The sequence below is a fragment of the Lipomyces arxii genome (genome assembly GCF_038497795.1).
Source record: "Lipomyces arxii strain Phaff 12-163 unplaced genomic scaffold V1512scaffold_3, whole genome shotgun sequence".
NCBI classification, from domain to species: Eukaryota; Fungi; Ascomycota; class Lipomycetes; order Lipomycetales; family Lipomycetaceae; genus Lipomyces; species Lipomyces arxii.
In genome coordinates, this window is record NW_027117702.1 from 529,881 (window position 1) to 557,850 (window position 27,970).

The window sequence follows — 27,970 nt, forward strand, 5'->3', positions numbered from 1 at the left end:
TATTTCTATCCGTTTATTCTTTCTTTCGTTTCCGCCCCATCGACAGCGGCGACAGCGGCGGACTCTCGGTGTCGACGGCTTCGGTCTTGTCAAGCGGGTTCAGTAAGGAGTGAACTCCGACACCAGACGACTGTCGTGGTACTGCTGACGGTGTCAAAGGCGGGATTTGATGTGGCCGCGGCTGCGGGCGGACTTGTAACGTCGGAGACGGGATTGCGGCTGGCTGCTGAGACTTTTGCGGCATACTTGTTGGTCCCACCGAGCCAGAGGTCGGGAATGGCGAGTACGACGTTCGACCAGAGGTAGGTGCTAGATTCGGTGACTCAGGATGGATTCTGTAGTGCTGGTTCACGCTCGAGAACTGGACAGCCGGATTGACACTTTCGCGGCGCATGTTGGCGAGTCCAGAACCTGGCTGGTGTAAAGGCGAGAGAGAGATTGAGGACGGCGATAGAGGTGAAGTTGCTTGGGAGGTTGGTTGTGGCCGCCGTTGGTCGACCACGAATGCGTGCTCGTGGCTGTAAAATGTACCAGGGAGACTTCTTCGCGTGCCGCCTGGCCCTCCAGCTCCTGCACCAGCTCCGCCTCCGGTTGCAGCTCCGGCCACAGCTCCGAGTGCACCACCACTGCTGTCAGTCGAAGTCGACATGTCACTCCAGCTCCGGCTTCTAGGGTCGCCTCCTGCTATGACTTCTGAGCTTGCGTGCCGTCTGATGGCTGGGTTCTGTCTAGGTAACGCATGAGATGGAGATGGGTATGAACCCGGTCTGCGCATCATTGGTGGGTTCAGGCCGTAGGGTTGGCCAAGCAAATACTGAGGTACTGATGTGACTGACGGCGGTACGACGTTTTCCTGCGCTGGGTAGGGTGGTTTAAACATTGAGTTCCGTCTGTCGTCTGTAACTTGTGGGAGATTTGCGTATGCTTGTGGTTCGTCTGAGAGTAGCTGTGCTCTTCTGCTGATTTCATCGTGTAAATGACGGACTAAATTGTTAAAATTGATTTTGTCAAAGTATAGGAGACGTACGTTCGGCTTCGACTGATGTGAGTTCGGTCCCGAGCGGCATTCTGGACACTATTGAGATTAAACTCCGAATCCAGTCCTGACATGACCGAACAGATTCGACTACCATATCCGATCTTGACTGCAGCCGTAGTTGTGAGTCTTGCAGTCTCCACATTGTGCTTTCTAAATTAGCTAGTCGCATGGCATCTGTACTTTCAGCCGAGATCACGACTGCATGTTGAGGAGCGTCTGTGTTTGGTAAAGTAGTTGTTGGAGTGGCGGATACTATTCCATGCATTGGTGGTTCTGATACGTATGAGTTTGTGAGTAAGCTGCCGTTTGGTGAAATCGGAGTGATTGGCAAAGACACCGAACCACTTTTGGACGAAGTAGAATCCCGATGAGCAACTGACTGGCGAGAAGCTCTACGGCGGATTCCACGCAAGGCTTCGACGTCGCCTCGTTTGAAGTTGTTTTCGCCATGTTTGAATTCCCACTGCCCTGTTTCGGGAGTTGATCCAGCATGGAAGACGTCGTTGACTAGAGATGTAAGTATGAATGTGTGAGATGTTGTAGTTGATCTGACCTTTATGAAATCCATACATGTTCAGTTGCCTAACGAATGAAGAGACGTTTGTATGTTTGAAGTATTGACTGTGATATGAGTATGGCTTGATAACCAAGTATTGGATGATGAGTACCTTAAAACTTTTGAAAATTCTTCATTTGGAGACACGACAAAGCTATCATTTGTAGGCGTCCAAGATATCAGATGTTGAATACATGAGTCCTCTAGCATGCTATAGATGTTAGTATATGAGATATACATACAGGATATAGTGTCATATAACGACATACTTGTATAATTTATGAATAAAAGCCGACTGATTTACTTTTGGCTGCACATTTGAGGTTGAATTTGGAATTGAACTTGATTCGAGTGATTCATTTTGATCGGATTCATTTTGATTGTTTGAATCAGGTCTTTCATTTGTACCTAATTTCATGGACATTGCAATGACATATTATACAGTAATATATAGAATCGTATATAGTATAATGTATATATATATATATATATAATGCGTATATAAAGAGTGAAAGAAGAAAAAATGATGCGGCGGTGATGATGTGATGATTGTGTCTCTGGTTGAAGACACTTTAATGCCCAGCTTTATTTATTGTGGCGTTTATTCTTTATTATTGCTTTATCTTGTTTGTTCATATTGTTTGTTTATATTGTTTGTTTATATTGTATTTTATTGTTTCTATTTGTATTGCACTGTATTAATATTATATGTATATCAATTTACATATTAGAACGATAAAAAAACTGAATGACATGATTTTCTCGAGAATCCAGGAGGCTGGTAAATTTAAACTTTTCCCCTTTTGCTATTACATAATCGCTTACTAATATGTGAAGATACAACAATTAATTAGTTTCCACTACTAATAATTAAGTATATAATATAATATAATATAATATAATATAATATAATATATCAAAGACTACCTCGACTGACTCCTTCTTTTAATTCTCTCTTAATCTCAGGGCTAATCTTTTCATGTCCACATAAATTAATAACTTCTAGAAGCGCTTCCCTTTGTTCGTCTGTGATATCATTTTTGTACCGTTGAGCAAATGCTAGTAACGCCTGATGCCAAAGGACCGGTAATTTCTTCTCTTTCTCGGCCCGGAATCGAAGGAAATGAAAAACAATTCCGTCAATGACCTTGTAAGGTAATGCGTACTTCTTGTCAATTAAGATCTTCATAAAAAGTGAATTGGCTCCATTATACTCATTCATCTCTGCTAGTCGAAGAAGGGCGGCAGAAGAATGTAATGACGGAATCGAAACCTTCGCTAGAACTGATCCAACAATGACAGCTTCCTTAATAGTGCACGTTCCACTCTAATTTCTTTATTTAATTCTCGCTTCTTTCGACTTTGTTTCACACTAGAACAGACTCACCTCACATAATGGAAACAAGAAACCCTTAAAAAATGCTGCTGGCTTATATAATGACTTCTTTAATGACCGATACAGATGATAATTTAATGTCTTGTTTTGTTGAATATCATCCCGAACCCTATCAAGTAAAATATCGCTAATGAATCTGCTCATAATTAATAATCACAACACCTTCTCCGTCAAACTTCAAGACTTACCGTTGAGACTGTTTCGCTGGTAAGCCACTGATAAATAACTTTGTCGCTTCATAACACGCATTTGCCGACCATGTTCCGGGGTTTGTTAAAAATAAAACATCTTCCCAATTCTTTAATGCAGGAATAATCTTAAACGCCTTTGGCAATTTGCCTGATCGATATCGCGATAACAGTAATCCGACCCTGCCCATGTTAATCATGAAGTCCCCACCCATACTTTAATCACTCACTTGTCATATACTTCAATCACTTTGGCAGGAAACTCAGGCTCCTCCGGCTCTACTTCTCCACGAGCTTGTCGTTCTTGCTGTTCAAGCTTGGCCATAATCTTGTCTGCTAATGTAACTTGTTTGCCCCCCTGGCCTTGACCGCTTTGAAATGCAAAGAACTTGTCAAATACAGCTGCTTCTTCATTATTCTCGAGTTTGTGTAGTTCCTCGTTCTGTTCTTGCTCATACTCCTCTTCGTCCTCATCATCCTCATCCTCATCAATATCCTCATATTCGTCCTCATCCTCGTCATTTTCAACCTCTCGCAACTCATTCTTCGCTTTAGTCTGTACTTGCTCGACTTCCTGCTGCTGCTGTTTCGCCAAATCAAGAATCTTACGCGACGTGACCGCATCAACAAACTTCTCGTCCTCATCATTCTCAAGCTCATCGTTCTCACGACGTCGCTTGCCACGCGATACGCTTTTCAATTTACCGTCACCTAGTGCCGCAGTCTGATACTCGACATGGAGAGGCGTATGATTTACTTTTGTGCTTTTCGACATAATGAATCACTTCAGGAAACTTCGTCAACTTCGTCAGCTTCGTCAAAGTGTTCATCGTTGGGAAAAAAAATTATAGTCGATCACATGTGATTTCCCCCTGAATCACATTTGTGACTCGTACTGCATACGTCTCTACTGCTGTTCGTCTCTACTGCTGTTCGTCTACACGTACTGCTTATTGCGTATCTGCGCTACAGACTTAAAACCTCCTCCTAATGGTCCTATCGCTTTCTGTGCTTGTGCTTCCTCGACTGCTTCTGCTGCTTAGTCATCAACAGATCATCCAGTATCGACATCTTCGTTTTCTTATCAACGTGTCCATTTACATCGACTGACTTCGCCTTGATCGAATTCCGACTTTCTTCTTCTTCTTCTTCTTCTTCTTCTTGTTCAAGTGGGACTATCCGTTTATGTCCTTCTGCCTTCCGTCTATCAATCTGCTTTTTCATAAACTCAACTGTCTTTCTCTGTCTGAACGAATTTACACCTGTAGACTCCTCTGTTTGATTCGGTGTCCCTATTCCTCCTCTGTCTTATTAGTGATATCCAATACGCCGTATATATACACATATAGTACCTTCCAACTATAACATGATACTTCTTGTTGAATTCAATGTCCTCATCCTCAATTAACTCGTCATTTGCTGATACTTCATCCTGTCCATCTTCCCCTTGGTCTTCCACTTTTTCTCTTGTATTTGACCCATTTTCTCTTGACTTAATTCCTCCTGACTTGACTCCGTTCTCTCCTTCAACTTGGCCTTTTTGACCTTTCTTTTCTCCCTTATCTTGTGAACCGTGTACGCTACTCCGAATCCTATCACTGCTAGTACTAACATTACTCACACTGTCTTGAACAAGCCACGATGCTACTAATGCTCTAGTCTGTGTCGCAGAAATTGCAAATTTTGATGCTAACAAAGCACTCTCTGATGCCATCGTCAAACCGCTCCTGCCTTTATCCCAAACAAATAATACATCTCGACCCGACTTAACACAAAACCCTTAATATCATCATCACCTTTACTACTCCCGGTCCCTCCACCATCTTCAAACTTCACCACTTTTTCCCTCCTTCACAAAACCTCAACCTTTTCTTTGCTTCGCCTCAATTCCCCTGTCCCAATTTCGCAATGCTCTTTAAAAGCGTTGCTGCTCTTTCTTCCCGTCTCGCAATCGCGTCTCGGGCTTCGCGTGCTGGCGCGCTCTCCCAGGTCTGTTCCCTTTTGTTTGAACTCCTGCTACAATCAACGGGTTCCATCAACTTTTTATCAGTTGATTCTGTGCTTTTCTGCATTTGATCTGTTTGTGCTGATCACTATTTTCACTCAAACTCCAATGCTTGCTTCGTCTCAATTGATTCGAATAACATTCAACCTGGGTCATTCCCGTCGGATGGCAGGTGCCCATTATCGGATGTTTGTTTATGTCATTCAGCTCAAACGATTTGGACTTGCCGATGGATTTTCACGATTCAGGACTCTAATTACTATGAACCGTGTGCTAATTGTTTGTTTAGACTGTTCAAAAAAGATTCTTGTCGCTTCATGAGTTCCGGTCCGCTGCTATCCTTAAGGAGGTATGCCGTTTCCTTGTTATGTATTCATATACTAACTACAAAGTACGGTGTTCCCGTCCCTGATGGTGAACCTGCTTACACCGCCGACGAGGCTGAGAAGGTCGCTAGTGAACTGGGTAGGCGAAATCACAATGCAATTGACATGTTCACTAACAATTCAAGGTATTGAAGACATGGTCATCAAGGCGCAGGTTCTCGCCGGTGGTCGTGGCAAAGGTACGTTTGACAACGGACTCAAAGGCGGTGTCAAGTTGATTTCTTCGCCGGTCGAGGCCAAAATCTACGCAGACCAGATGATTGGCCATAACCTCATCACCAAGCAGACCGGTGCCCACGGCAAGCTTTGCACGGCTGTCTATGTTGTAGAGCGCGAGTTTGTCCGTCGTGAGGCATATATTGCCATCCTTCTCGACCGTACCACCCGCGGACCCGTCATTGTCGCGTCCAGCCAGGGTGGTATGGACATTGAAGGTGTTGCCAAGGAGAGCCCCGAGGCCATTGTGTCGACTCCAATCGACATCCACACCGGTGTGACTGACGAAATTGCGTACAACATTGCGACCGCACTTGGGTTCTCCGTCAAGGCCACCAAGCAGGCTGCCGACGTCATCCAGAAGCTGTACAAGGTCTTCGAGGAGAAGGACTGCACTCAGGTCGAAATCAACCCGCTGTCCGAGACCGTCGACCACCGTGTGCTGGCCATGGATGCCAAGCTTGGATTTGACGACAACGCGTCGTTCAGACAGGAAGAGGTCTGGTCGTACAGAGACATTTCGCAGGAAGACCACGACGAGCTCGAGGCGGCCAAGTACGGTTTGAATTTCATCAAGCTCGACGGCAACATTGGATGTCTCGTCAACGGCGCCGGTCTCGCCATGGCGACAATGGACATCATCAAGCTCTACGGTGGCGAGCCTGCGAACTTCCTTGACTGTGGTGGCGGTGCCACCGCCGAGGCCATTCGCCAGGCGTTCGGCATTTTGCTGCGTGAATCCAAAGTAACCGCGATCTTTGTCAACATTTTCGGCGGTATCGTCCGCTGCGACAACATCGCTAAGGGTCTTATTGCGACCACCCAGGAGATGAATATCACGGTCCCTATCGTCGCGCGTCTTCAAGGTACAAACTTCGAAGAGGCCCACCGTTTGATTTCGAATTCCGGACTCAAGATCTTTTCGTTCACTGACCTCGACGAGGCCGCACAGAAGGTATGTCAGCTGTCCAAGGTCGTGTCGCTTGCTCGTGAGAGTGACGTCACGGTCTCGTTCGAGCTGCCGTTGTAGATTTCCGGTAGTCAATTCTGCGGAATGCTGGTGAACCATTTAGGATTACTGGATAATTCGGTGTTTTAAAGCATCTTCGTATAAATTTTCATCGTTTTTGTGTAATTTTTGCTTCGATATAGAGAAGACTTATTTATATATTAAGAGTTTAAATACCTTGTAGACTGTCTCGACTGGCATAACGAGTGACTCACGAAAAATGAACAAAGTCCTGTTTCTTCACGGCTACACGCAAGTAAGTTGTTTGAAAGTGCTAATTCATTGCTTACAATCACAGTCCGGCACATTGTTTTCAAAGAAATCCGCTGCCTTGCGAAAGGCGCTCATTAAGCTCGGGTTCAGTGCACACTACCCGACAGCGCCAATCAAGTTGTCAGTGCCCGACAGCGCAGACCCTGAAGAGCGGGCAGAGATTCAAGGGCAGGGCATTGATGAAGACAGTTTTGGATGGTGGGTCTTGGACAACGAGAAGCAGGACTACGTTGGTCTTGACAAGACGTTTGCGTATCTGGCGGACTACGTCAGGACTGAGGTAAGTTGACAACCACCACACACGATTGACCGAGACTTACAAGACAAGGGCCCATTTGTCGGCGTAGTTGGGTTTTCTCAAGGCGCAGCTCTGGCAGGCATGTTGTGCTCTCAATTGTCAACCCTCGTTCCCGAGACTCCGGCTCTCAAGTTCGCGGTCCTGTACTCGGGCTTCAAGTCCAAGCTGCCCCAGCACCAGTACATGTACACCCCGAGACTGACGACGCCGACGCTACATGTGCTCGGATCGGTCGACACCGTCGTATCTGAAGAGCGTAGCCGGTGGCTTATCGACGCGTGTGCGGATGACTCGCGAACAGTGTTCACCCACCCGGGTGGGCATTTCGTGCCGAGCTCGAAAGACGCGCTGACGGTAGTGTGTAACTGGGTCGTGAACGCGGTCAGGGAAGATAAGAAGCAAGATGTAGAAGAAGACGACTGGGAAGACGAGTTTGACTCGATTGGAGGCGGCATGTGAGTTTGTGCGATAACTAGATGGTTAGATTGATTATGACCTACAAATACACTTTTCAATATGACAAAAAAACACAAGAACAAAATGCAAATCAATCGCACAAAAGACAAACAAAATGCAACGTTTAAACTTCATTCACACGCGCAGCCGACCGGTCAAGAAACTCGCCCAGCCGACTCAGCACGGCCGTGTTCGCAGCGCTGACCTCGCTCGTCAACGCGTCATTATGTGCACTCAACCGCTCGACCTCGGTTTCAGCGGCTTGTAACTTACTTCTTAAACTCACAACCTCATCGGTAGCCTCGCGCAGCTTCGTCTCGGCAGACACCTGGCTTCCCCGCGCAAACTCGACCTGCTTGGCCAACAGCCGGGTCTGCCGGTCAGACTGGTCGAGCGCGAGTCGGACGTCGCGTACCGCTCCGGCGTACTGCAACTCGTACTCGTCGACCAACTTGCGCAGCGACGCAATCTCGGATTCGGCACCAGAAATGGTTTGCCCCATCGCAAGGTTGTCGGCCTGTAACTGCTCGTTGGCGGATTGAAGTTTTGCGACCTGTTCTGCCGCGCTCGCGTGCCCGTCGGTCTTGATCGTCTTAAGTTCATTCTCGTGCTTGCTCTTTATTGTCTCAAGCGCATTCTCATGCTCGCTTTGAACTCGCTCGAGCTCACCCTCATGCTCGCTCCGGACCCGCACAAGCTCGCCGTCATGCTCACTCTTGAGTGCCTCGATTTCACCATCATGAACGCCCTGCACACGTTCAAGCTCAGCACGCACTTGCTCCAGCTCTAGCTCAAGCTCGCCAAGTTTGGATTTATATCCTTCTCCTTCTGTCTGAGCAATCTCTAAATCCGCCACGAGCCCGTCAAATTCAATTCCTCTTGCCTCATGCGTCTCCGCAGTGTCCCGTGTCAACCCAGCGACCTCGCTCTGCAGCGCCGCAACCTCGACCTTGGCCGCCTCGAGCTGACGCTCAAGTTCCGCTACTTTGGCTCCGTCTTCAAACTCGACCTCCTTCAACGCAAGCTCCCGCATCACATCGTCCCGCTCCTTCTCGACCTCGCCGAGCCGAACAACAGCTTCGGTGTCGCGCGCGTGCACCTGCGTCCTGACCTGCTCAATCTCGGTCTTGAGCGACAAAATGGCCTGCAAAAACATCTGCTCTCGTGTATCGACCCCGACCGCCGCCCGCTCAAGCTCAATGTGCGTGAAGTCGACCGGCCGCGACGGCTTGAACCCGGCCTGCCGTGCAAGCATTAACTCAGTCTCAAACCACTTGTTTGCCCGACGCAACCGCTCAAGCTCGGCAAGCTCGCCGCCACCCTCGTGCACGGCCTCCTTGAATTCGCACCCGCTCAGCGGTTGAATCGCTGCAAAAAGCGACTCGGCAGCCTCTACACTCGCCAAACTGTCTGCCGACTTGCTCGATCGCAATCCCGGTCTCTGGCGCCTCGGCTGCGTAACGGCCGACTGCGAACTTAATAGTTGGCCCGCAAACATCTTTTGCGACTCTTTCGGTGACGCCGGCTGGTGTTTGCTTGACATTTCATTCCCGTCAATGTCATGCAGCGGCGACAGTGCGCGCGTGGGCGACTTTTGTGCGCGCAGTTCCGGCGTCGAGCGCTGGGATCTGACACCGCCTGAACCGGCACCCGCGAGAGGCAGGCCTGCCCGGCCCCGAACGTGCATGTCGTAATCATCTCTCGCAATCTTGTGGGGTTCATGACGGTCGTGCACCGGGCGGTTCTCATGATTGGCATGCGGTCTCGGACCTGCCGCGGACTGCCTGTATCCTGACTGGGGCACGCCACGGTACTTGTGGTCGCCACTGCCTGCGTTCGGGTCCGCGGACCGTAAACGAGGTGCAATGCGGGCCTGGTCTTCGCGCCAGGGATTATGTTTATGCAGCACGCGCTCGACCGGCTTCTCGGTCGACTGCTGTGGGTACTTAATTCTCATGGTCTCAAGATTGTACGCAATCATGGCCTCGTTCGCGTCGTTGGCCGGATTTGCAGACTCGCCCCCGAGCGTCACGATTCGTGGGCCAAACGTACACATAACGTGACCTGTCCGGGACGATGGCGCCGGGCCCATGTTTTGAAACATGTACCACCTGCGCGCAGGAAGTCTGAGAGACGCTAGATCAGCCAGCTCGGCGCCGCCGGTCGTGCGTCCGCCAAAGATGTACATGTACTCTCCTACAACGGCGGCCTTGTGCCCGGCACTCGGGTGCGGGATGTAGCCTACGCAATCGAGTTTTGTCCATTCGCGTGTGGATGGATCAAAACACCACGTGTCGTTGAAGTATTCGTGGCCGTCGGAACCTCCGTGTCTGGATCTCTGTCAGCGTGTGGGTAGAAACGAAGATACCAGGTACATACATGTAGAGCTTGCCGTCAAAGACAGCGGTGGAATGTCCTGACCGTGGTCTCGGAATCATGCTGCTTGTGGAATAAAGTTGTTCCCATTTCAATCCGGAATTAGCTGACCGGTTAGAGATGTTGCGCTGTGAATGAAATACATACAGCTGCCTAAGTTGAATGCAAACATGTCATTGAAGTACTGCGAATCAACTTGTCCGCCAAAGATATAAACCCTTGATCCAATGGCACTCAACGTATGTCCATATCGTCCACACGGTTTCTGACCTGTGGCAGATGGTTTTGACCATAAATAGCTTGCTACACCAGATCAGTCAAATGCCGGCCATGCTTAGTTTAGAATGTACTCACAAATATTCATAAAGTAAACGCTGTCATCTGGTTTTTCCTTACTGCCAGCGTAACGCGTGTCTCCTCCAAACACAATAAACGCATTTCCAACTATTTCCGATGCGTGTCCAGATCTTGGACTCACCAAATCAGCCACACTTTGCAATTGTCGAACGCCGTATGAATCTGTCCCAAGTCAACAAGCATTACAATCTCCGCTGCAAAAAGGCATACCACTTTCAATCACCCATAAATCATTTTTTGCCGTCGTGCCTCTCATTCCTCCAAATATGAAGATCTGTCCACTCTTAGACGGCGCGGTGCTGGTGGAATGCCCGTGTCGAGGCATCGGCGACATAGGCCCGTTCAACCTCCTCTGAGTCCAAGGATACTGTTGCTGAGTCGGCGCAGGCGCACTCGCACGTTGCTGGGCCGCAACGGCTTGTTTCGGCTTGCCATTGTGGAAACTCTGGTCTGATGATGCCTGGAACAGACTTGCTGAGCTGTTTGGATCGAACCCTTTCTCAACAATAACTGCTGGCAATTTCGGTGACAAACCTGCGTCTTTGTGATTGTCTTTGCCCCGTTTGCGGGACAGGAAATTCATGGTCTTGTTTGGCATGCAATAGGGGTCTCGACGCGTTTCTTGAGCAGAGCGTATGGTTTGCTTATGAGTATGATCTTGCTGTTTGTCAGTAAAAAGGATCCTTAATTAATGCACGGAATCTTCGATTGAAAAGAAAACTTTGTCGAGATTTGGAGTTACGGAATTTTGAGGTTCGCGAGCACGCGCGACGAAAGGGAATGACCCACAAAAAAATACGCGTATGAATAAGGTTTAGAACTGCGTACAAAATGCACCGCTCTTAAACTATTTTAGGATTAGCCTCATTCGACAGCGATGAATATGTGCCTGAACGTGTCGGAGATTTTTTTACGAGTGCAATGCACTTTGTATAATATTATATATGGATAGAAAGAATAGCTACTTAATAATTCGCCTATGGACGCAATCTTCTAGGGTCACGAGGGAACAAACTTGCGCGCCTGATGTTCTTCAAATCCAAAAAAAACATCACTACACGTTCCAGACCGATACCACCTCCCGCATGAGGCGGCGCCCCGTACGCAAATGCGTCAACGTAGTCCTTAAGTCCCGGGCCTTCAGGATCAACCTCGTGAACCTTCATGCGTTCTTTGAGCAACTCCGCGTCGTGAATTCGCTGGGCGCCAGACAGAATCTCTTCGCCTCGCATGAAGAAATCGTAAGAGTTGGAGTAATTCGGGTCATCGGCATCGGGCATCGTGTAGAACGGCCGTACGGCAAGAGGGAACTTGTCGAGAATGTAAAAATCGGTATCGTACTTCTCCCGCACAAGCTGTCCTAAAGCCTTCTCGTCTGCCGTGCTAAGATCTTCATACTCGGGCAAATCACGGCCAGCTTCTCTCAACATTGCGATTCCCTCCTTAAATGGAATTCTGACAAGTTGGTCAGGAAACTTGAACTCTTCGACAGGATATTGTCGTCGGACCAGGTCAATTTCCTTGCCAAATCTCTCACGCAGCCCTTTAAAAATGTACGAAAACAGTCCAAATAAAACGTCAATCGTTTCGTCGTAGTGCTCCTCAATCGCCATCTCGAAATCAAGGCCCATGAACTCAGTCATGTGTCTGTGGGTGTTACTGTTCTCGGCACGAAACACGGGTGCGATTTCAAACACTCGCTCGAAATCAGCCGCAATTAGCATCTGCTTATACAACTGCGGGGACTGAGCCAGATACGCGCTGCCGTTAAAATACTTAACTTGAAACACGTTTGCACCACCTTCTGAAGCGGCGGCAATGATCTTAGGGGTATGGACCTCGGTGAAGTTCAAACTCAAAAGGTACTCCTTGAACAATGTGCACACGCCAGACGAGATTTTGAAAATTGCCTGGTTTGTGACTGTTCTGAGATCAATGACACGAGAGTCCAATCTGGTGTCCAAGTTGACGACCGGCAGTCCCAGCTCTTCAGCCTCAGTCTCGCTTCGAGACGCATCTTCAATCAAAATTGGGAGCTGGTTAGGAGTCTCGGCAATAGTAAACAGCTCAGTGACCAAAATCTCGGCATCCTGCACAGTGGCAGAGCGGATCAATTCAGGAGCAGCAGCAATCTTGCCCTTGACCAGGACGATACTCTCCAACGAAATTGAACCTGCCCATTTGATGAACTGCTTTGAGATTGCGTCTTTGTTTGCTACAACCAGACCTTGGATCAAGGCATCACGCTGACGAAAAGCAAAAAAACACATCTTGTTGCCTATATACAATTAAAATCAAGTCATATAAATCTGTAGACTAAGTTATACCTTGCATTCTAGACGTGTGAACTCTAGCACGGAAGACGACGTCCTTTCCTTCCCATGATTTGTCAATGTTCTTGATCTCAATACGATGAATCCCGCTCTTCTCAGTGCTCTGGATCAATGGCAATTTGCCATACTTGCCAACCGAGTAATCCTGTAAATGTCAGTCATGACTCGCAGAGCCTTATTATATTAAAACATCATACAACTTCATTGGCATCCTTTGCAGCTTTCTCGGCCGCAAGTTGAGCAGCTTTTTCAGCTTTCTTGCGTTCTTTCTCGCGAGCAGCTTCGAGCTTCTTCAAAGCTTTCTTTGATAAAGGTAGACCATCCTCACTAAATATGACTATTCAGCAATGTCACAGATCTCGAACGAAGTGACATACCCTAACACGACTTCAGGAGCAGATGATTCAGCCGGTGCTGGAGTAGCTGGAGGAGTAACAAGAGGAGTTTCCTCAGCCATTTCGTGTGAATCTTTCAAATGGTTTGAATTGCGAAGAGAAATTTATAGAGTCGAAGAACTTTTGACGGAACAAAGTTTTGGAGCGGCTTTGAGTAAAGTTGAGTATGGACTCTGATGGCGATGTATTTAAGGATCAATTGAAGACATTGAATTGGATATTAATTACTTATTTATTTATTCACTTATTTGACTGAAACACACTTAAAATACTAGAATTATTTACTTTAAATACGTGAAATCAGGGATTTAACATTTTATTTGCAGAGAGTAGTTAAAGCAGGGTAACTAAGTAAACATAATGAAGCGCCTCATGGTTGAACACGACACGGGGGAAACATTGAACTTGAGTATTCGTATTAATTGAGCATATTCAGCCAATAAGACTGACAGCTGTCTATCGATATAATCTACTTGATTAATCATTACTATGGCTTTGTGTGGAAGTTCGAAACGGCCGAGTAAGTGCTACACTGGCTGTTTTAGTTAGTTGAAGCATGTGGCAATATGCTGACTGATATCTTTGCTTAGTATCACGGAAAATTGTTATTTTAGGGGATGGTGCCTGTGGAAAGACGTCATTGCTCAATGTTTTTACTCGAGGATATTTCCCACAAGTCTATGAACCAACAGTGTTTGAGAATTACGTACATGATATCTTTGTTGATGGACAAGCTGTTCAATTGTCACTATGGGATACTGCAGGTATGGACCATATGCCGCCTGTGCAAAGGCTCGTTTGACTAAACAAATAGGTCAGGAAGAATTCGACCGGTTGCGGTCACTGTCATACGCAGACACCCACACAATCATGCTGTGCTTCAGTGTAAGTTTTATTTAATTTATAATTCTTTACCGCCTCACATTGTTCTAGATTGATTCCCGAGATTCACTAGAGAACGTACAAACTAGATGGGTTGGTGAGATTGCAGACCACTGTGAAGGAGTCAAGTTGGTGCTGGTGGCACTCAAGTGCGACCTACGCAGCACCGTCAATGACGAAAACGACGGTACTTTCCCTGATGGGCGGAGGTCGTACATCAGCTACGACGAAGGACTTGCTGTTGCGCAGAAGATTGGCGCGCTACGGTTTCTCGAGTGCTCGGCCAAGAAGAACAGAGGTGTGAATGAATGCTTTACCGAGGCTGCTCGGTGTGCGCTTAGTGCGAAGCCGAAAGGTTTGTTAGTTCTTTTGCCATTCCTTGTTTATGTACTGATTTCAATAGGAGCTAAGGATGATCCACCAGATAGCTCATGTATTATATTGTAGTTTAATCTTGGTTTTGTCTATCCGTCTACAGTAAGTAAGTCAATAGACGACTACGATTTGAATGTTGGATTATAAATTATGTACAAAGATTTAATCCATTAATCAAACCCAAACAAACGGAGTGGTTGAGAACTGTCAAACAACAATTTCTTTAATACTTTCGGCTCATCTCCTGGCAAGCCTTAAGCTGCTGCAGGTACCAGTCGCAAATCTGGAAGTTTCCGTTGTTCTCATCCAAACACTTTGTGAAATTCCGAGCATCGATATCGCAAACACCGGCCTGAGTGTTCTCTGAAGCATATGCCTGCTGCTGCTGAGCAGGAACAACATTAGCAGCGTTGGACTGCTCGACGTTGCTAGACGAACCGCCACCAAACATGCCGCCGATGGCACCGCCGAGTGCGTGGCCTACAGTGGATCCAACAGCGACACCTGCTGCAGTAGATGCCATCTAATAGACGTTAATACCCTCATCTTATTATCGTTCAACTATCTACATACCTGAGCAAAAAGACCGGGCTGCTGAGGCTGAGATTGGTGCATCGCAGGTGGAGGAGGGGCGTGGTGAGGGACCGGCGGTTGAGGATGGTGTGCAGCAGGTGCGGTCGACATCTGACGCCTAGGCGGTGCGCTGCGAGAAGAAGAAGAACGTCCTGAAGATCTAGGCATGCTGTAAATAATACTACTTTTTCTGATTGATTTCTGAAGAGAACTGAACAGCCGTGAAAGAAGGTGCTGACCGAATCCTTTTTATTTTCCAACCCGAACCTTCCAAAAGTCACCCTAACCCTATTTATATATACTAAACCCTTAGTTACTGACTACCGTTCATCCGTTCACATCGGTTTATCTAACAAATATCCGACGATTACGTCACACACATGCTCACTAGCTATTTTATATTACTCCAAGAAGAACAGAACAAATTATAATTAGATTTAGTAGAGTTACAATCAAAACAAGTGGGTACCAAAGAGCTATTTCACTAAACATTACCATCTCCGACATATTTGTTTTCCTCACATACACGCAGTAATAAGAAATTAGGGACTAAATCCAATCAAGTCTCACGGTAAGGAGCTTCACGATAGAAGCTAGAGCGGTCCGGGGTCGGCACGCGGTCAGACTGGGGCCCGTTGATGACATGAGTCTGACTTTCGCCGTCCGGGTATTGGTCACGGCGGCCACGGCGCTGGAAGAACCTGCCTTTAGACCGCTTCTCGTCTTGAAGCGGAACCGGGCCGTCAAATTGGCTGCGACGGCTCTTGGATCGACCGAGCACACATCCCAACAAATATCCGAGTGATGCGAGGAACAGCAACAACAGTGACGTCCATGCAAAAGCAAATAACTTAGTGCCGAGATGAGCACTTCTACCATCATTACGGAACGCGTTACGAGCCTTCACGTAAAGGGCAGTGGCCAACGTTGTAGCAATAGCACTGGTTAGGAAACCCAAGAACGTCAAGATAGAGTTGCAACCAGAAAATAAATTGGAGCACATTCCCAGCTAACATTGACATTAGATGATATGATGACGACATAAAAAAAGCGTACATACCCAGCCAAAAAGTACTGCAAGACCAGAGAAAATGGTCGAACAGAAGAAGAAAGAATAAGCGAAACGGGACATGTAGTAGTATTTCTGGCTATGATCAAGTAAGCCCTGAGGAACTCCTTGAGTAGTTCCAAAATTTTGTGCTGGTCTGAATGGATAACCAGGAGTGTTGTCGGTGCAGTTCGCATTGTGTCCGTCTTGAACTCCGCATCTACTCCAAAGTGCCCATCTAGTAAGATCAGGAGCACCTTGAATACCAGAAGTGTCTGCTTCTAAATAATAGAATCTGTTTAGAGGAGTCGACTCTCTAACACCAGCAAGCATGATGAAAATCAACAAGATTGTTGCTCTGTGACGTCGTTAATAAGAGATCTGCGTGGTATAAACAAAAAGAATAATTTTAACATACCCACATGTGAAGAAAAAAGAGACTGAACCGAACAGTACCCTGTGCAATGCCATTATAAATTATTTTAACCTGAGTTGAAGAAGATCAATAGAATGTTCATAAAATAAGAGACACAAATTAAACACGAGAAAGCGGGCTCGGCTGAGATTTTAAATTTGTTTACCTGAGAGTTTTCACTTTTACTTTTGTGTGTGGAGATGACGACGACGATGAGCTCGATTCATTTTGGGACGTGATTGCCCGAGGAAGTCGCACAGCCACATCTTGACTACGAGCCACGATTGCCAACTATTGATGATCTGCACTTTTAAACTTCTAACTACTTTGTTTTGTATTGTGATCATAGATAGCTGTTTTTATTATATAAATAACACAAATTGTACAATTCTGTTTATTTGAAGCTTATAGAAATGTATTTTTTAACAGTATAAGCCGCAGTACTAGTGGAGCAATAGTGTGATGAGTGGCTGTGCATTAGTGCTGCTTAATGATGTCACGTTGCATCAAATTGTGTGCGGCACAAGGGTTAGGTTTATGCGTCATCGCTTGTGAGTTAACCCTGCTGACCCTAATTGCAAGAGGTACATGGTCCTTGCGTCCGTCTGTTTCGTCTGTTTATACGAGTCGTATATGTGTTTATTGGCTCAATATTCACCTATAAAATATATCGTAATGTCCAGGTCGATACAGCAAGTCGATCTTCCACAGCTCAGGATGCAAGTCCATAGCTTCACTTGGGCTGAACGAATGAACTACGGCTTCTTCGTTTGCACTTCGGTCCATGTAAACGACTCCAAGGTCAATGACTCCGAGAGAATTTACAAGCGCACTTAATGCAAGATGATCTGCCTCGACTGCAAATGCTTCAATTCTGCGACTACAGTAAGAGTCAATGTCAACACCATCGCCGTCGTCAATAAATGGCATGTAGTCTTCTGCATGGGTCTTGACGTACGCTGCGGCGAGTAATCTGAAGTGAACAATGATGGCAGATGAAACTTCCATGTTGTTGAACTCGACAACGAGATCATTAATAGTCATATTGCTTAGTTTGCCAAACACTGTGAATGTCTCCTCTAGAAAGTCACCATATGCCGCCTCACTGTAACCTGCCATATCTAGCAAAATTGTTCTTGATTGTAAACATGTCATTTCAAACTCAATCTGAGCCTTAGGAAGTTCTCGAAGTATCTCAAAATATCGAAATGCAAATGCTATATATATGAGTATTTACCGACACATTCAACATAAAACACACCTCTCCATGCACAATTTCCGTCTCCTCTAACTGGACGATAAGAGGCATTTGCACTGCCCAAAGTCTTCGTATTGTGTAAATACTTGCTCATTTAGCACAATATACAACAAACCTTCATCTTACTGCGAAACAGCGGATCTTCATATTGGTCTAATAGCTCAGTCATTGGCTTCAAGTCGCCCACTAGCGGACTCTATCTTCATCAGCCTCTTCAGATCCAGTAAATAATTAAACCTGATTTAACCTTCTGTGCTTCATCGTCCTTGATCTGCTGTGTCAATCGTAGAATTGTCAAATCGTCTAACTCGTCTGGATCGTATTCCACATTATTAGGAATTTCTGAATTACTCATGGTATTTTTACTACAATTCACTTGTTCTCCACGTATATAGGTCAGGTTTAGTGTGCTGTCAGGTCTAGTAGGCCATGATAGGGTTCACGACAGTACGTTCTAATGTTTGTCACACACTACACAAGATTTAAACATACTCTTTAATAGGTAATAAATAACACGATAATAGAATAATATGCAATAATAAATATGACAACTAAATAATAGAAAACAAATGAATAATATACTCTCTTGATTACCCTAACCACCTCAGCCATCATCCACAAGAGCGAGCGCGTATTTAGACTTCCAACTGGTCTCAACTGCTTCAAAAGAAATACGCATGTTTTTTTCGAAATGGGCAACAGACAATGAACCTCTTCATCTTTTCCTCAAATAATCTCAATTGAATAGACTTCATTTTCCTTGTCTATATTTAATTCATTATCATCTCTAGTATTAAAGCCCTAAATCTGCGGGTGGGAATTGGCAACGAACATCTGTCATGGATTCAATCCACGATTCACTAAGTACCAACAGTTTGTCCCAAACTCAGAGCTCAAATCCAGTGTTTGATGGAATGGAGGAGCCTATAAGAGACGATCCTGATGATGCAGCTTTCAAATATCTCGAGCGAATGGCCTTGAGGCATGGTTTCGAGGAAGTTTACAATTCAGAGTCGTACATGTCGCTTTTGGCACAGGTCTGTGTTCCGTTGCTTATTGAGCATGGTTTATTGATACAATTTTAATTTAGAACTTTTACATCTACTTTGACGACAAACGACACGAAACTGCAGGGAATCCAAAACCAAAAAAACAAACAAGTTTGAAGCCTCCAGATTGGAGAATGAAAGACCGCCAGAAAACAGTTTCTGCAGCGATTGTGCTCTGCTTAAATCTTGGTGTTGACCCACCAGACGTCGTCAAGACTGAACCTTGTGCTAAACTAGAAGCTTGGATTGATCCAACGGAGCACCAGGACACCAAAAAGGCAACAGAGTTGATTGCTAAAAATTTGCAGGTACAGTATGAAGCTCTCAGCATGCGTACGAGGTACAAGCAAAGTCTTGATCCGAATGTCGAAGATGCAAAACGGTTCTGTTCAAGTTTACGACGGGCTGCCAAAGAGGAACGTATTCTGTTTCACTACAACGGTCACGGTGTGCCACGGCCTACTGCATCCGGCGAAGTTTGGGTGTTCAACAAAGGGTACACGCAGTACATCCCCGTGTCGATCTATGATTTACAGTCATGGCTTGGCGCACCTTGTTTATTTGTTTACGACTGCCACTCAGCTGGCAACATTGTCACAAACTTCAATAGATTTGTCGAAAAGAGAATAGCCGATGACCTCAAAAATAGAGATAACCCACCACAAGCGGGCCACACACCGGGGTACATGTACCGCGAATGCATACAGCTTGCCGCGTGCCAGGCAAGCGAGGTCTTGCCGATGAACCCGGATCTGCCCATGGATCTGTTCACTTGCTGCTTGACCACTCCAATCGACATTGCGATCCGCTGGTTTATTTTGCAGTCACCATTGCCAAGATCGTCAATGACCTTGAACGTCACAATCCCCGGGCGCTTAGCTGATAGACGGACCCCGTTAGGCGAGCTGAATTGGATTTTTACAGCCATCACCGATACCATTGCTTGGTCTCAGTTGGAACCACCTTTGTTCAAAAAGCTTTTTAGACAGGATTTGATGGTTGCGGCACTGTTCCGTAACTTTCTTTTAGCGGAACGCATCATGCGAGTTCATAACTGTCACCCAATATCAGAGCCAAAGCTGCCGCCAACACATAATAATCCCATGTGGCAGTCTTGGGACCTGGCTGTCGATCAGTGTCTCGCACAGATTCCCAGTCTCGAGGCGGCCGAAAACGGCGGCCCGCCTTACGAGTACAAGCATTCGACATTTTTTGAAGAGCAGCTAAGTGCGTTTGAGAACTGGCTGCGGTACGGGTCAAAAACCGAACGGCCGCCGGAACAGCTTCCGGTTGTTTTGCAGGTCTTGCTGTCGCAAGTGCACAGACTACGGGCGTTAATTTTACTTAGCAGATTTTTGGATTTAGGACCGTGGGCTGTTTATTTGGCATTGTCGATTGGTATTTTTCCTTATGTTTTAAAGCTACTACAATCACCTGCACAGGAACTACGCCCAGTTTTGGTGTTTATCTGGGCCAGAATCATGGCGGTTGACTATAAAAATATCCAGCAAGAGCTGCTGAAAGACAACGGATGCAGCTACTTCATTCAGATTTTAACATCCAGAGACGGGTTGCCTACAGGCGCTGAGCAAGTGGGCGAACATCATGCGATGTGCGCTTCAATAATTGCATTGTTTTGTCGCGGTAACACCGCTGCGCAGATGGCATGCCTTGAATCGAATGTTTTGCAAGCCTGTTTAATACATATTCAGGACCCAGACAGCGCATTGTTACGACAGTGGGCTTGTCTTAGCATCTCGCAATTATGGGAAAACAACGCAAAAGCAAAGTGGATAGGTGATCGTGAAGAGGCGCCTGCAAAACTTGCAGCACTGCTCAAGGACCCTGTGCCGGAGGTCCGGACTGCGGTGCTGGTCGCGCTTTCGACGTTTCTTGAAGAGTCAGAGAGTCCATCTGCATCTGAAGAGTATGATGTGGACGTTGAAAACCGGGAGTCGCAGATTGCTTTTGCAACTTTGAAGCTGACTGGTGACGGGTCTGGCATGGTTCGCAAGGAGATTGTGGTGCTGTTTTCACGGTTTGTGAAGCACTACGTGTCCAAGTTCATGGTCATTGCATACCAGCAGCTGGAGCGAGACAATGCGACAAGACTCAACGTACCTGCATCGGCGTTGCAGGTAACCAGTTTTCCGCACAGCATGATATTTGATGGCGTCTGGAAAGCGTTACTGGTGCTGTCTACCGATCCATTTGTCGAGGTCGCTGACATGGCATCCGACGTGACGGACTACGTGTACTTAATGCTGTTGCAGTCGCCTCTAGCGCGTGTGACGGAAGAGCTGATGGAAGCCGCGGCACGACCGTCAATGATGAAGACGGTGTCGTACGGTCCTGACTCGGATGCAGTTTCAATCAAGTCGCAGTCGTCGGCTACATCGCCGCAGCCACAGCCTTCGCCTTCTATGCTAGCCAACACGTTGCGACGCTCTGTCTCTATTGCGACGTCAATTCGGAATCTAGCACTGGGGTACGGGGACGAGTCACCTGTTCAGGAGATCAATCAGCCGCCAGTTCCGAGCGGTGTGTCGGTGTCGACCGTACCATACGGCTCAGGCATTCACCCCAACACGGCGCGATACTTGCGTCGCAAGACTACGGACCCAGTCGTCATGCCGTTACAGAGCGGGTTCTTTGACTGGAGCTGCGAGTACTTTCAGGAACCACAGATGAGTCAGGCTGAGATGGACGAGCCGGGCAGTGTGGATTACAACCAGCGGCTCTGGCGGCGGACGCGGAATGAGAAGACGTTGGCGTACACGCAGCCGCAGAAATTGCTTGCGGTCGAGTCGGGGTGGAATTACCAGATTGGATTTTTGAACAACGCGACACAGCCGACCAAGCTTGCTTTTGCGCAATTTGAACCGCATTTGATTGCTGTCGATGACCGGGACGGCGTGACGTATGTGACTTTTTGGAATGTCTGATCAAGGACTAATGATGACAGAGTATGGAACTGGCCGGAGAATAAGAAATTGAACAGGTTTAGCAACGCTAATCCTCCTGGAACCAAGATCACTGAGGCCAAGCTGATCAACGAAGACGACGTGCCGTTGCTGATGACCGGTGCCGGCGATGGTGTTATTCGGCTGTATCGGCACTACGAGTCTGAGGACAACATTGAGCTTGCATGCGCATGGCGTGCGTTGACAGACATGCTCCCGTCGAACAAAAGCAGTGGCCTGGTTGCTGACTGGCAGCAAGGCCGTGGGACCATGCTGGTCGGCGGTGACGTGAAAGTCATCAGACTGTGGGATGCCCCTAGAGAACTGTGCATGGCTGACATTCCGGCACGGTCGGGCAGTCCGATCACGTCGTTGACATCGGACCAAGTCGCTGGTCATGTTTTCATTTCCGGATTCGGAGACGGCGCGTTGCGGGTGTATGATCGCCGGCTAGACCCGAGGGAAGCCATGGTCAAGGTGTGGAAGTATCATAAGAGCTGGATTTTGAACGTACACATGCAGCGTGGTGGTGCGCGAGAGATGGCGAGTGGGAGCGTTGACGGTCAGGTGCATCTGTGGGACCTTCGTCTGGACGAGCCTGTCGTGAGTTTCCAGGCCCACGACCGCGGGATGCGAGCAATGTACGTACACGAGCACGCGCCAATCCTGGCGACCGGGTCGCAGATGACTAAGATTTGGACCTTGAATGGGCGGCAGTCCGCGACAGTCCGGAGCAACACAGGGTACATGTTACAGAACCGGGCTCAGTACGTATCCGCGCTCGCGTTCCACCCGCACCGGATGGTGATGGCGATCAACAACGCGCACGACGCGCACGTCAGCTTGTACAATTGCGCGGCAAACTTGGTGCATGATTTTTCATAAAATCACATTAATCTTTTTTTTTTATTTCAAATTTGTATAATTGGGCGTTCGGAATGCATTAATTTATAACATAAGCGTACGTGCGGCTTAGTATAACTGTGACTTGTGTGTCACAAACTACTTGTGACTGCAAATTTTCAGTAAAAAAAGTTTTGTGATTTAGACTTGAGTTTCTCGACAACTTGAAGTCCTCTGCATTTCTGTTAAATAAACATCCGCAAAACAAGTCACGAGAATGTCGGCCGAGTCTACTATTGAGGTCGATAACGCACCGACGGCGGTCATTGGAATTTCGTTTGGTAATGGTAATTCGAGTATAGCGTTTCCTGCTCAGGTTGGTGTCTTTACACTCTAAGGATTTGGACGTAATGTTGATGAATGTGTTAGGACGGCAAGATTGAGGTTATTGCGAACCAGGATGGTGACCGAAGCATTCCGTCTGCGTTGGCGTACGGTGGAGATGACGAGTTCCATGGATTCCAGGCCAAGGAGCAGCTGATTCGCAACCCTCGCAACACGGTGGTCAACTTCAGGGACTTTATTGGCAAGACATATGCAGAGATTGATCCGACCAACTCGCACGCGTCTGCACACCCGGTTGAGAAGGACGGTGTGGTTGGGTACGAGGTTATGAACTCGTCTGAGGAAGGCGCTGTGCCTGAGTTTGTGTCTGTTGACGAGATTGTGCGACGGCATTTGAGACGGGTCAAGGACTCTGCCGCTGATTTTCTTGGCAAGCCAATCACCGGCGCCGTGATTGCTGTCCCGACTGATTTTTCTGCAGTCCAGCGCGAGGCAGTGAGCAAGATCGCTGCTGAGGCCGGGTTGAATGTGATGCAGATCATTAAGGAGCCTATTGCTGCGCTGCTGGCACATGACGCGGCGACGTATGGTGCATTTGCGGAAGACCGGATCGCTGTTGTGATTGACATTGGAGCGACCAGGACCGACGGCGCGGTGGTCGCTGTCCGGGGCGGGATGTACACTGTTTTAGCCACTGCGCACAACTACGAGCTTGGCGGATCGACGCTGGACAAGGTTTTGGTTGACCACTTTGCCAAAGAGTTTGAGAAAAAGTACTCGATTGACCCGCGGACTGAGTCTGCGCGGTCGCTTGCGAAACTTACGGCCGAGGCCGAGGTCACGAAGAAGACTTTAAGTGCGAGCAACAACGCGACAATCTCGATTGAGAGTCTGGCGGGCGGGTTTGACTTCCACTCCAACATCAACAGGTTACGGTATGAGATGCTTGCGCGGAAGCCGCTCGACAACGTTGCGTCGTTTGCTGAGGAGCTTGTCAAGAAGGCAGGTCTGGACGTGCTCGATGTGGACGAGGTCATTCTTGTCGGCGGAAGCTCGCACACGCCGAAGATTGCTGCCAGAATCGAGTCGCTGTTTCCGGAAACGACCAATATTGAGTCACCGTCGACCAACACCAAGGCGCTTAATCCTGCCGAGCTGGTCGCGCGAGGAACCGCGGTCCAGGCGTCGCTGATTGCCGAGTTTGACAAGGCCGACGTGGTCGAGTCGTGCGAGCCCAAGGTCGTGAATGCGCCGCACTTGAGCAAGTCTGTTGGTGTTGTCGTTGGCGACGGCGCGTTTGTCACCGTCGTCCCTAGTTTCACAGCAATTCCGATTCGGAAAAGCACGACGTTCGATGCGCCAACTAATGGAGGCGATGTGCTGGTTGCAATCTACGAAGGAGAGCGTGAGATCCACACGCACAAGGTCGAAAAGTCATCGGCCAAGGACGCTGAAGATGACGAGTTTTCTGATGAAGAAGAGCTCTCTGACGAAGAGGAATTAGAAGAACGAGAAAAGGTCATGAAACCTGTGACCAAGATTGCAGATGTTGTACTCAAAGGTGCCACACCTGGCAACAAGATCGAGGTTGTGCTCAACTTTGCCGCTGACTTAAAAGTCTCAATTTTAGTTCGAGAAATTGGAGGAACTTTGTCTGTTCGAGGTGAAATTGAGGGTAATTCTGTTTAAAAGAAAGGCACAAAAAAGTTTAAGGTTTAGAGAGTTACACAAAAAAAATAAAAAATCCAATGAACAGTACAGATAGAGTTTTTTAATTAAACGTTAAATGCTGACTAGCACAGGGGCTGCGGCAACGGCTACGCTAAACTTGATTAGGCAGAATCCAGGCTGCTGTCACTTTTCTCAACTTAATTTCGGAGAAAAAAACAGAGAATAATAAATGAAATAATAGATAAAATGATCAATAATAAAATAATATTTAAAGATAAAGTAATAAATAATAATTAAATAAAATAGTAATAACAATTAACGATAATATCGTCAGGTACAAGGGGAAAGTCACGTGCAAACAAAGTCGTTTGGTGTTCCCTTAAAAATCATTTCGAAAACCGGGTTTAGCAGCTTCATGATCTTTTTTTTTGTTTCTTTGCGTGTGTATTTGTTCATATAAAGACCACTTTATAATTGGAGTATAGCTCTTTTGATTTAGTAATGATACAAAGAACTTAAAGCACAATTCATTTCAGATAATACAGCACAAATGTCATCGATGCACGATGAAGAGCGATTTAATGATAGTGAAATACTTCAACCTCAAGCAACTGAAGATGATAATAGTTTAGACGTTCACCAGGCTGAAATTATTAGCATCACCCATCATGGTGCACTAAGTCAGAGTATTCGTGGATCTGGACGTCAGCTTCATCGAAATATACCACCATTAACATCAACCACTATTTCAGACTCATCTGATTCTATTAGCACACCAAGCAAAACAGTCTCTTCACCACTAGGTTTACCGACAAGTGCAACAGATCAATCAGGTGTAATTCTGAATCCTCACCATCCAACTAGCGAACTAAGCATGACTCCCATCTCACCTACCGCAGACGGCAGCAGGTTTGGACAGCCCGCCAAGACAGGAATCGTCCGCACCAGAAAACCGCCGCCCATTAGAATAGAACAGTCGTCGCGTCTGAGTATCGCGTCGGTAGGCGAGATGGTTAAAAGAGCGGCAAACAGCTTCAGGGGGATCGAACAGCCGCGACAACATCAAAATGGCAATCACCGGATAGATGGCCAGGTAACGGAGAAGTCAAGGTCAAGACTGACAGCCTCGCCAGGTGAAGCACAACATCCACTATCACCACCACGAAACAGAAATCGTGTGCTGGGATTACCGTGGTGGGTTTTTACTCTAATCATAATTGGAATCATTGCGGCGATCGTCATTTGCGTCGTCGTCCCAATTCAAGTCACTACAAACCACCGAACAAACAGTCTGGCACCAACTAGTCCAAACCCATCAGCTAGTTCGTACGCGCCATTGTATGCCCCGACCGGGCCAACGGCAACTTACTCTGGCGCGCAGCCAAGTTCAACACAAATCACGTCCGACAGCTGCGCAGTGATATACCCGTGTGAAAACAACGGCGTCAGTGTCGTGCGCAACAATACATGTGTCTGCATCTGTCTGGGAGACTTTACCGGTGAAACATGCAGCCTGCCTTCAAACTCTTCCTGCGCGATCGTGACGGTAAGACACTCCAATTTGTCAGTTACAAACGTCACATTGGGTACCGCAGTAAGCGCGTTGCTGACAGATGCAATTGCCGAGCAGTACTCCGCGGTACAGCTATATCCTGGACGGCTGTTCAGAGTGTTCAGCGAAAGTAATATATCGTGCACGTCTCAAAACGCGCTGCTTTCATTCAACGGTGATGCACATAGTCACATGCCATTACAAGAACGCACTGCTCTATACGGACTCATTCATCTGAATGGCGACAGCAACGACAACAACGGTAGAACCGTGTTTAACGTCACGGGCTCAGTGCTTACATTTGCACGTTTGGTTGTGTTGGATGTCGTCCAGACAAACTGGAGCGTGTACGACGCAGTCATTGTCCAGGAGGCATTGCAGGACGCTTTTGAAAGCGACAGCATCGACCCTGGTACTGGCGTTATTGAAGTAGTACGTGGCCTCTGGATTAATTTTCTCACGTACGCGGTCTCGGGTATTTCCTAAACATTTGATTTTGCATTTTGGTGTATAGTTGCATATTTTCACGAGCTTACGATCCTGCATATTTAATCTTTTTACAACATTAAATTAAATTCCATATATTTATGCAATGCTCTCCTTCCGTACTTTTATAATCTCGTCCTCGAGTGCCGAAATCTTGTTGATCAAGCTTAGCACTCCAGCAACCTCGTCAACTGCTGAAGTGAAGTCTGTTTGAGATTGCCGTAGCGCTCGAGGCACAAGCACGCCAAACCACCGGATTGGATCTCTATTTAATGGAATTTGTGGCTTCCGTTTCTTCACCACCACTGCCGGTTTTTCCTCCTCTGCCTGATCCTTAACTTTTGGCTCTTTCTCTGACTCTTTCCCTGACTCTTTCTCTGGCTCTGGTGCTGGCTCTTTTTTGTCTTGCTTCCTCCGTCTAACCGTCGACGTCTCAGTCGCGGTCGTGGTCCCTGGTGTCGACTCGACCACCTTGATCTCCTCCGGCACTGACTCTGATTCTGGTTCGTCGACTTTCGGCAGCGGAACTTCCACCAGGGTCAGGTTTGCAAACTTGATGGTCTTGTCGGTATTTTGTGACGGCGTAAATGATTGTTTTTCAATTTTTCTGCTGTGTGATTAGTATACACCGTCAGTAATGCGTGTTGCAACATACATGACTTTGGAAGCAGTCATGCTGCCATGATAGTAATCTTGTCCAAACCGAAGCGGCGAATTATAATTTGCTTGTGCCAGACTGAAAAATCCCTAGACAATTAGCCCAACCCAAACCACCTAACAACCCAACTCACGTCTGCAAACAGCCTCGACATCTTTCCTGCAGCCTCCTGATATTGATCCATCAGGTCACAGTACGAGTACAGTAACCGGTCAAATTCAGACAATTCCGACGGATCAGCGTGCTCATCTAATACCGAGTCCACAGGAGCAGCATCCGTGTCCACAGGAGCAGCATCCGTCAAACTTTGCTCACTCGGCTCGGCCTGTTCTGGTTTATCTTCTGATTGAGTGACCGATAATTTGGCCATGTCGGCCTCGACTTGTTCTGCCATGATCAATGCTATGCGTCTTTTAAAATCCGCCGGGGAATATACAGAACTATTAGTTCCAAACACGAATCTATCACACTAATGCCTCTATTATTAAACGCAGATCCAACACGTGAATCGATACTGCAGTCGCGATTGTTGATGTTCAATACTGCTATGCTCTGGACAATTAACCCTA

General features: G+C 47.1%; 15 protein-coding genes across 15 annotated transcripts; 6 read left to right on the forward strand and 9 right to left on the reverse strand.

Annotated features, from left to right (window-relative positions):
* Positions 1 to 13: 13 nt before the first annotated feature.
* V1512DRAFT_270062 (HSF-type DNA-binding-domain-containing protein) lies at positions 14 to 1,805 on the reverse strand (the record flags this gene model as incomplete). Its single annotated transcript, XM_066917592.1, has 4 exons — positions 14 to 984; positions 1,028 to 1,546; positions 1,593 to 1,660; positions 1,708 to 1,805. The coding sequence occupies 4 exons, from the start codon at positions 1,803 to 1,805 to the stop codon at positions 14 to 16; spliced, it is 1,656 nt and encodes a 551-aa protein (XP_066773078.1).
* Positions 1,806 to 2,473: 668 nt separating this feature from the next.
* Positions 2,474 to 4,336, reverse strand: V1512DRAFT_259301 (Bystin-domain-containing protein). The gene is made up of 4 exons (XM_066915619.1): positions 3,410 to 4,336; positions 3,180 to 3,362; positions 2,983 to 3,127; positions 2,474 to 2,922 (listed from the first exon to the last, which is right to left on the reverse strand). Exons 1-4 carry the CDS (start codon positions 3,952 to 3,954, stop codon positions 2,512 to 2,514), a joined length of 1,284 nt encoding a protein of 427 aa, XP_066773079.1. The 5' UTR covers positions 3,955 to 4,336; the 3' UTR covers positions 2,474 to 2,511.
* V1512DRAFT_203903 (uncharacterized protein) lies at positions 4,176 to 4,893 on the reverse strand (the record flags this gene model as incomplete). The annotated part of the gene is made up of 2 exons (XM_066913311.1): positions 4,176 to 4,482; positions 4,532 to 4,893. The coding sequence occupies 2 exons, from the start codon at positions 4,891 to 4,893 to the stop codon at positions 4,176 to 4,178; spliced, it is 669 nt and encodes a 222-aa protein (XP_066773080.1).
* A 69-nt stretch (positions 4,894 to 4,962) lies between these two features.
* V1512DRAFT_259305 (ATP-grasp domain-containing protein) lies at positions 4,963 to 7,051 on the forward strand. Its single transcript, XM_066915620.1, has 4 exons — positions 4,963 to 5,168; positions 5,474 to 5,533; positions 5,577 to 5,649; positions 5,696 to 7,051. The coding sequence occupies exons 1-4, from the start codon at positions 5,088 to 5,090 to the stop codon at positions 6,814 to 6,816; spliced, it is 1,335 nt and encodes a 444-aa protein (XP_066773081.1). The 5' UTR covers positions 4,963 to 5,087; the 3' UTR covers positions 6,817 to 7,051.
* V1512DRAFT_251834 (serine hydrolase FSH) lies at positions 7,016 to 7,825 on the forward strand (the record flags this gene model as incomplete). Its single annotated transcript, XM_066914689.1, has 3 exons — positions 7,016 to 7,051; positions 7,094 to 7,348; positions 7,397 to 7,825. 3 exons carry the CDS (start codon positions 7,016 to 7,018, stop codon positions 7,823 to 7,825), a joined length of 720 nt encoding a protein of 239 aa, XP_066773082.1.
* V1512DRAFT_221659 (uncharacterized protein) lies at positions 7,807 to 11,318 on the reverse strand. Its single transcript, XM_066913721.1, has 5 exons — positions 10,766 to 11,318; positions 10,553 to 10,717; positions 10,346 to 10,501; positions 10,202 to 10,304; positions 7,807 to 10,152 (listed from the first exon to the last, which is right to left on the reverse strand). Exons 1-5 carry the CDS (start codon positions 11,151 to 11,153, stop codon positions 7,947 to 7,949), a joined length of 3,018 nt encoding a protein of 1,005 aa, XP_066773083.1. The 5' UTR covers positions 11,154 to 11,318; the 3' UTR covers positions 7,807 to 7,946.
* A 165-nt stretch (positions 11,319 to 11,483) lies between these two features.
* On the reverse strand, positions 11,484 to 13,393 carry V1512DRAFT_221661 (aspartyl-tRNA synthetase). The gene is made up of 4 exons (XM_066913722.1): positions 13,266 to 13,393; positions 13,086 to 13,215; positions 12,883 to 13,033; positions 11,484 to 12,833 (listed from the first exon to the last, which is right to left on the reverse strand). Exons 1-4 carry the CDS (start codon positions 13,343 to 13,345, stop codon positions 11,533 to 11,535), a joined length of 1,662 nt encoding a protein of 553 aa, XP_066773084.1. The 5' UTR covers positions 13,346 to 13,393; the 3' UTR covers positions 11,484 to 11,532.
* A 133-nt stretch (positions 13,394 to 13,526) lies between these two features.
* On the forward strand, positions 13,527 to 14,724 carry V1512DRAFT_221665 (small GTPase superfamily). The gene is made up of 5 exons (XM_066913723.1): positions 13,527 to 13,803; positions 13,874 to 14,047; positions 14,098 to 14,168; positions 14,217 to 14,520; positions 14,569 to 14,724. Exons 1-5 carry the CDS (start codon positions 13,773 to 13,775, stop codon positions 14,610 to 14,612), a joined length of 624 nt encoding a protein of 207 aa, XP_066773085.1. The 5' UTR covers positions 13,527 to 13,772; the 3' UTR covers positions 14,613 to 14,724.
* Positions 14,612 to 15,335, reverse strand: V1512DRAFT_274614 (uncharacterized protein). Its single transcript, XM_066917787.1, has 2 exons — positions 15,114 to 15,335; positions 14,612 to 15,063 (listed from the first exon to the last, which is right to left on the reverse strand). The coding sequence occupies exons 1-2, from the start codon at positions 15,279 to 15,281 to the stop codon at positions 14,764 to 14,766; spliced, it is 468 nt and encodes a 155-aa protein (XP_066773086.1). The 5' UTR covers positions 15,282 to 15,335; the 3' UTR covers positions 14,612 to 14,763.
* Positions 15,336 to 15,672: 337 nt separating this feature from the next.
* On the reverse strand, positions 15,673 to 16,494 carry V1512DRAFT_246230 (SUR7/PalI family-domain-containing protein; the record flags this gene model as incomplete). The annotated part of the gene is made up of 2 exons (XM_066914418.1): positions 15,673 to 16,122; positions 16,174 to 16,494. The coding sequence occupies 2 exons, from the start codon at positions 16,492 to 16,494 to the stop codon at positions 15,673 to 15,675; spliced, it is 771 nt and encodes a 256-aa protein (XP_066773087.1).
* Positions 16,495 to 16,918: 424 nt separating this feature from the next.
* Positions 16,919 to 18,365, reverse strand: V1512DRAFT_235111 (peptidase C65 Otubain-domain-containing protein). Its single transcript, XM_066914077.1, has 4 exons — positions 18,082 to 18,365; positions 17,950 to 18,030; positions 17,838 to 17,901; positions 16,919 to 17,793 (listed from the first exon to the last, which is right to left on the reverse strand). The coding sequence occupies exons 1-4, from the start codon at positions 18,187 to 18,189 to the stop codon at positions 17,231 to 17,233; spliced, it is 816 nt and encodes a 271-aa protein (XP_066773088.1). The 5' UTR covers positions 18,190 to 18,365; the 3' UTR covers positions 16,919 to 17,230.
* A 308-nt stretch (positions 18,366 to 18,673) lies between these two features.
* Positions 18,674 to 22,731, forward strand: V1512DRAFT_204357 (raptor N-terminal caspase like domain-containing protein; the record flags this gene model as incomplete). The annotated part of the gene is made up of 3 exons (XM_066913326.1): positions 18,674 to 18,871; positions 18,925 to 21,803; positions 21,849 to 22,731. 3 exons carry the CDS (start codon positions 18,674 to 18,676, stop codon positions 22,729 to 22,731), a joined length of 3,960 nt encoding a protein of 1,319 aa, XP_066773089.1.
* Positions 22,732 to 22,834: 103 nt separating this feature from the next.
* Positions 22,835 to 24,790, forward strand: V1512DRAFT_102113 (heat shock protein 70 family). The gene is made up of 2 exons (XM_066912862.1): positions 22,835 to 23,065; positions 23,119 to 24,790. The coding sequence occupies exons 1-2, from the start codon at positions 22,967 to 22,969 to the stop codon at positions 24,721 to 24,723; spliced, it is 1,704 nt and encodes a 567-aa protein (XP_066773090.1). The 5' UTR covers positions 22,835 to 22,966; the 3' UTR covers positions 24,724 to 24,790.
* Positions 24,791 to 25,110: 320 nt separating this feature from the next.
* V1512DRAFT_259327 (uncharacterized protein) lies at positions 25,111 to 26,850 on the forward strand. Its single transcript, XM_066915621.1, has one exon. The coding sequence runs from the start codon at positions 25,256 to 25,258 to the stop codon at positions 26,741 to 26,743; it is 1,488 nt and encodes a 495-aa protein (XP_066773091.1). The 5' UTR covers positions 25,111 to 25,255; the 3' UTR covers positions 26,744 to 26,850.
* V1512DRAFT_259328 (uncharacterized protein) lies at positions 26,805 to 27,966 on the reverse strand. The gene is made up of 3 exons (XM_066915622.1): positions 27,535 to 27,966; positions 27,399 to 27,490; positions 26,805 to 27,350 (listed from the first exon to the last, which is right to left on the reverse strand). Exons 1-3 carry the CDS (start codon positions 27,793 to 27,795, stop codon positions 26,843 to 26,845), a joined length of 861 nt encoding a protein of 286 aa, XP_066773092.1. The 5' UTR covers positions 27,796 to 27,966; the 3' UTR covers positions 26,805 to 26,842.
* Between the last annotated feature and the right edge of the window lie 4 nt (positions 27,967 to 27,970).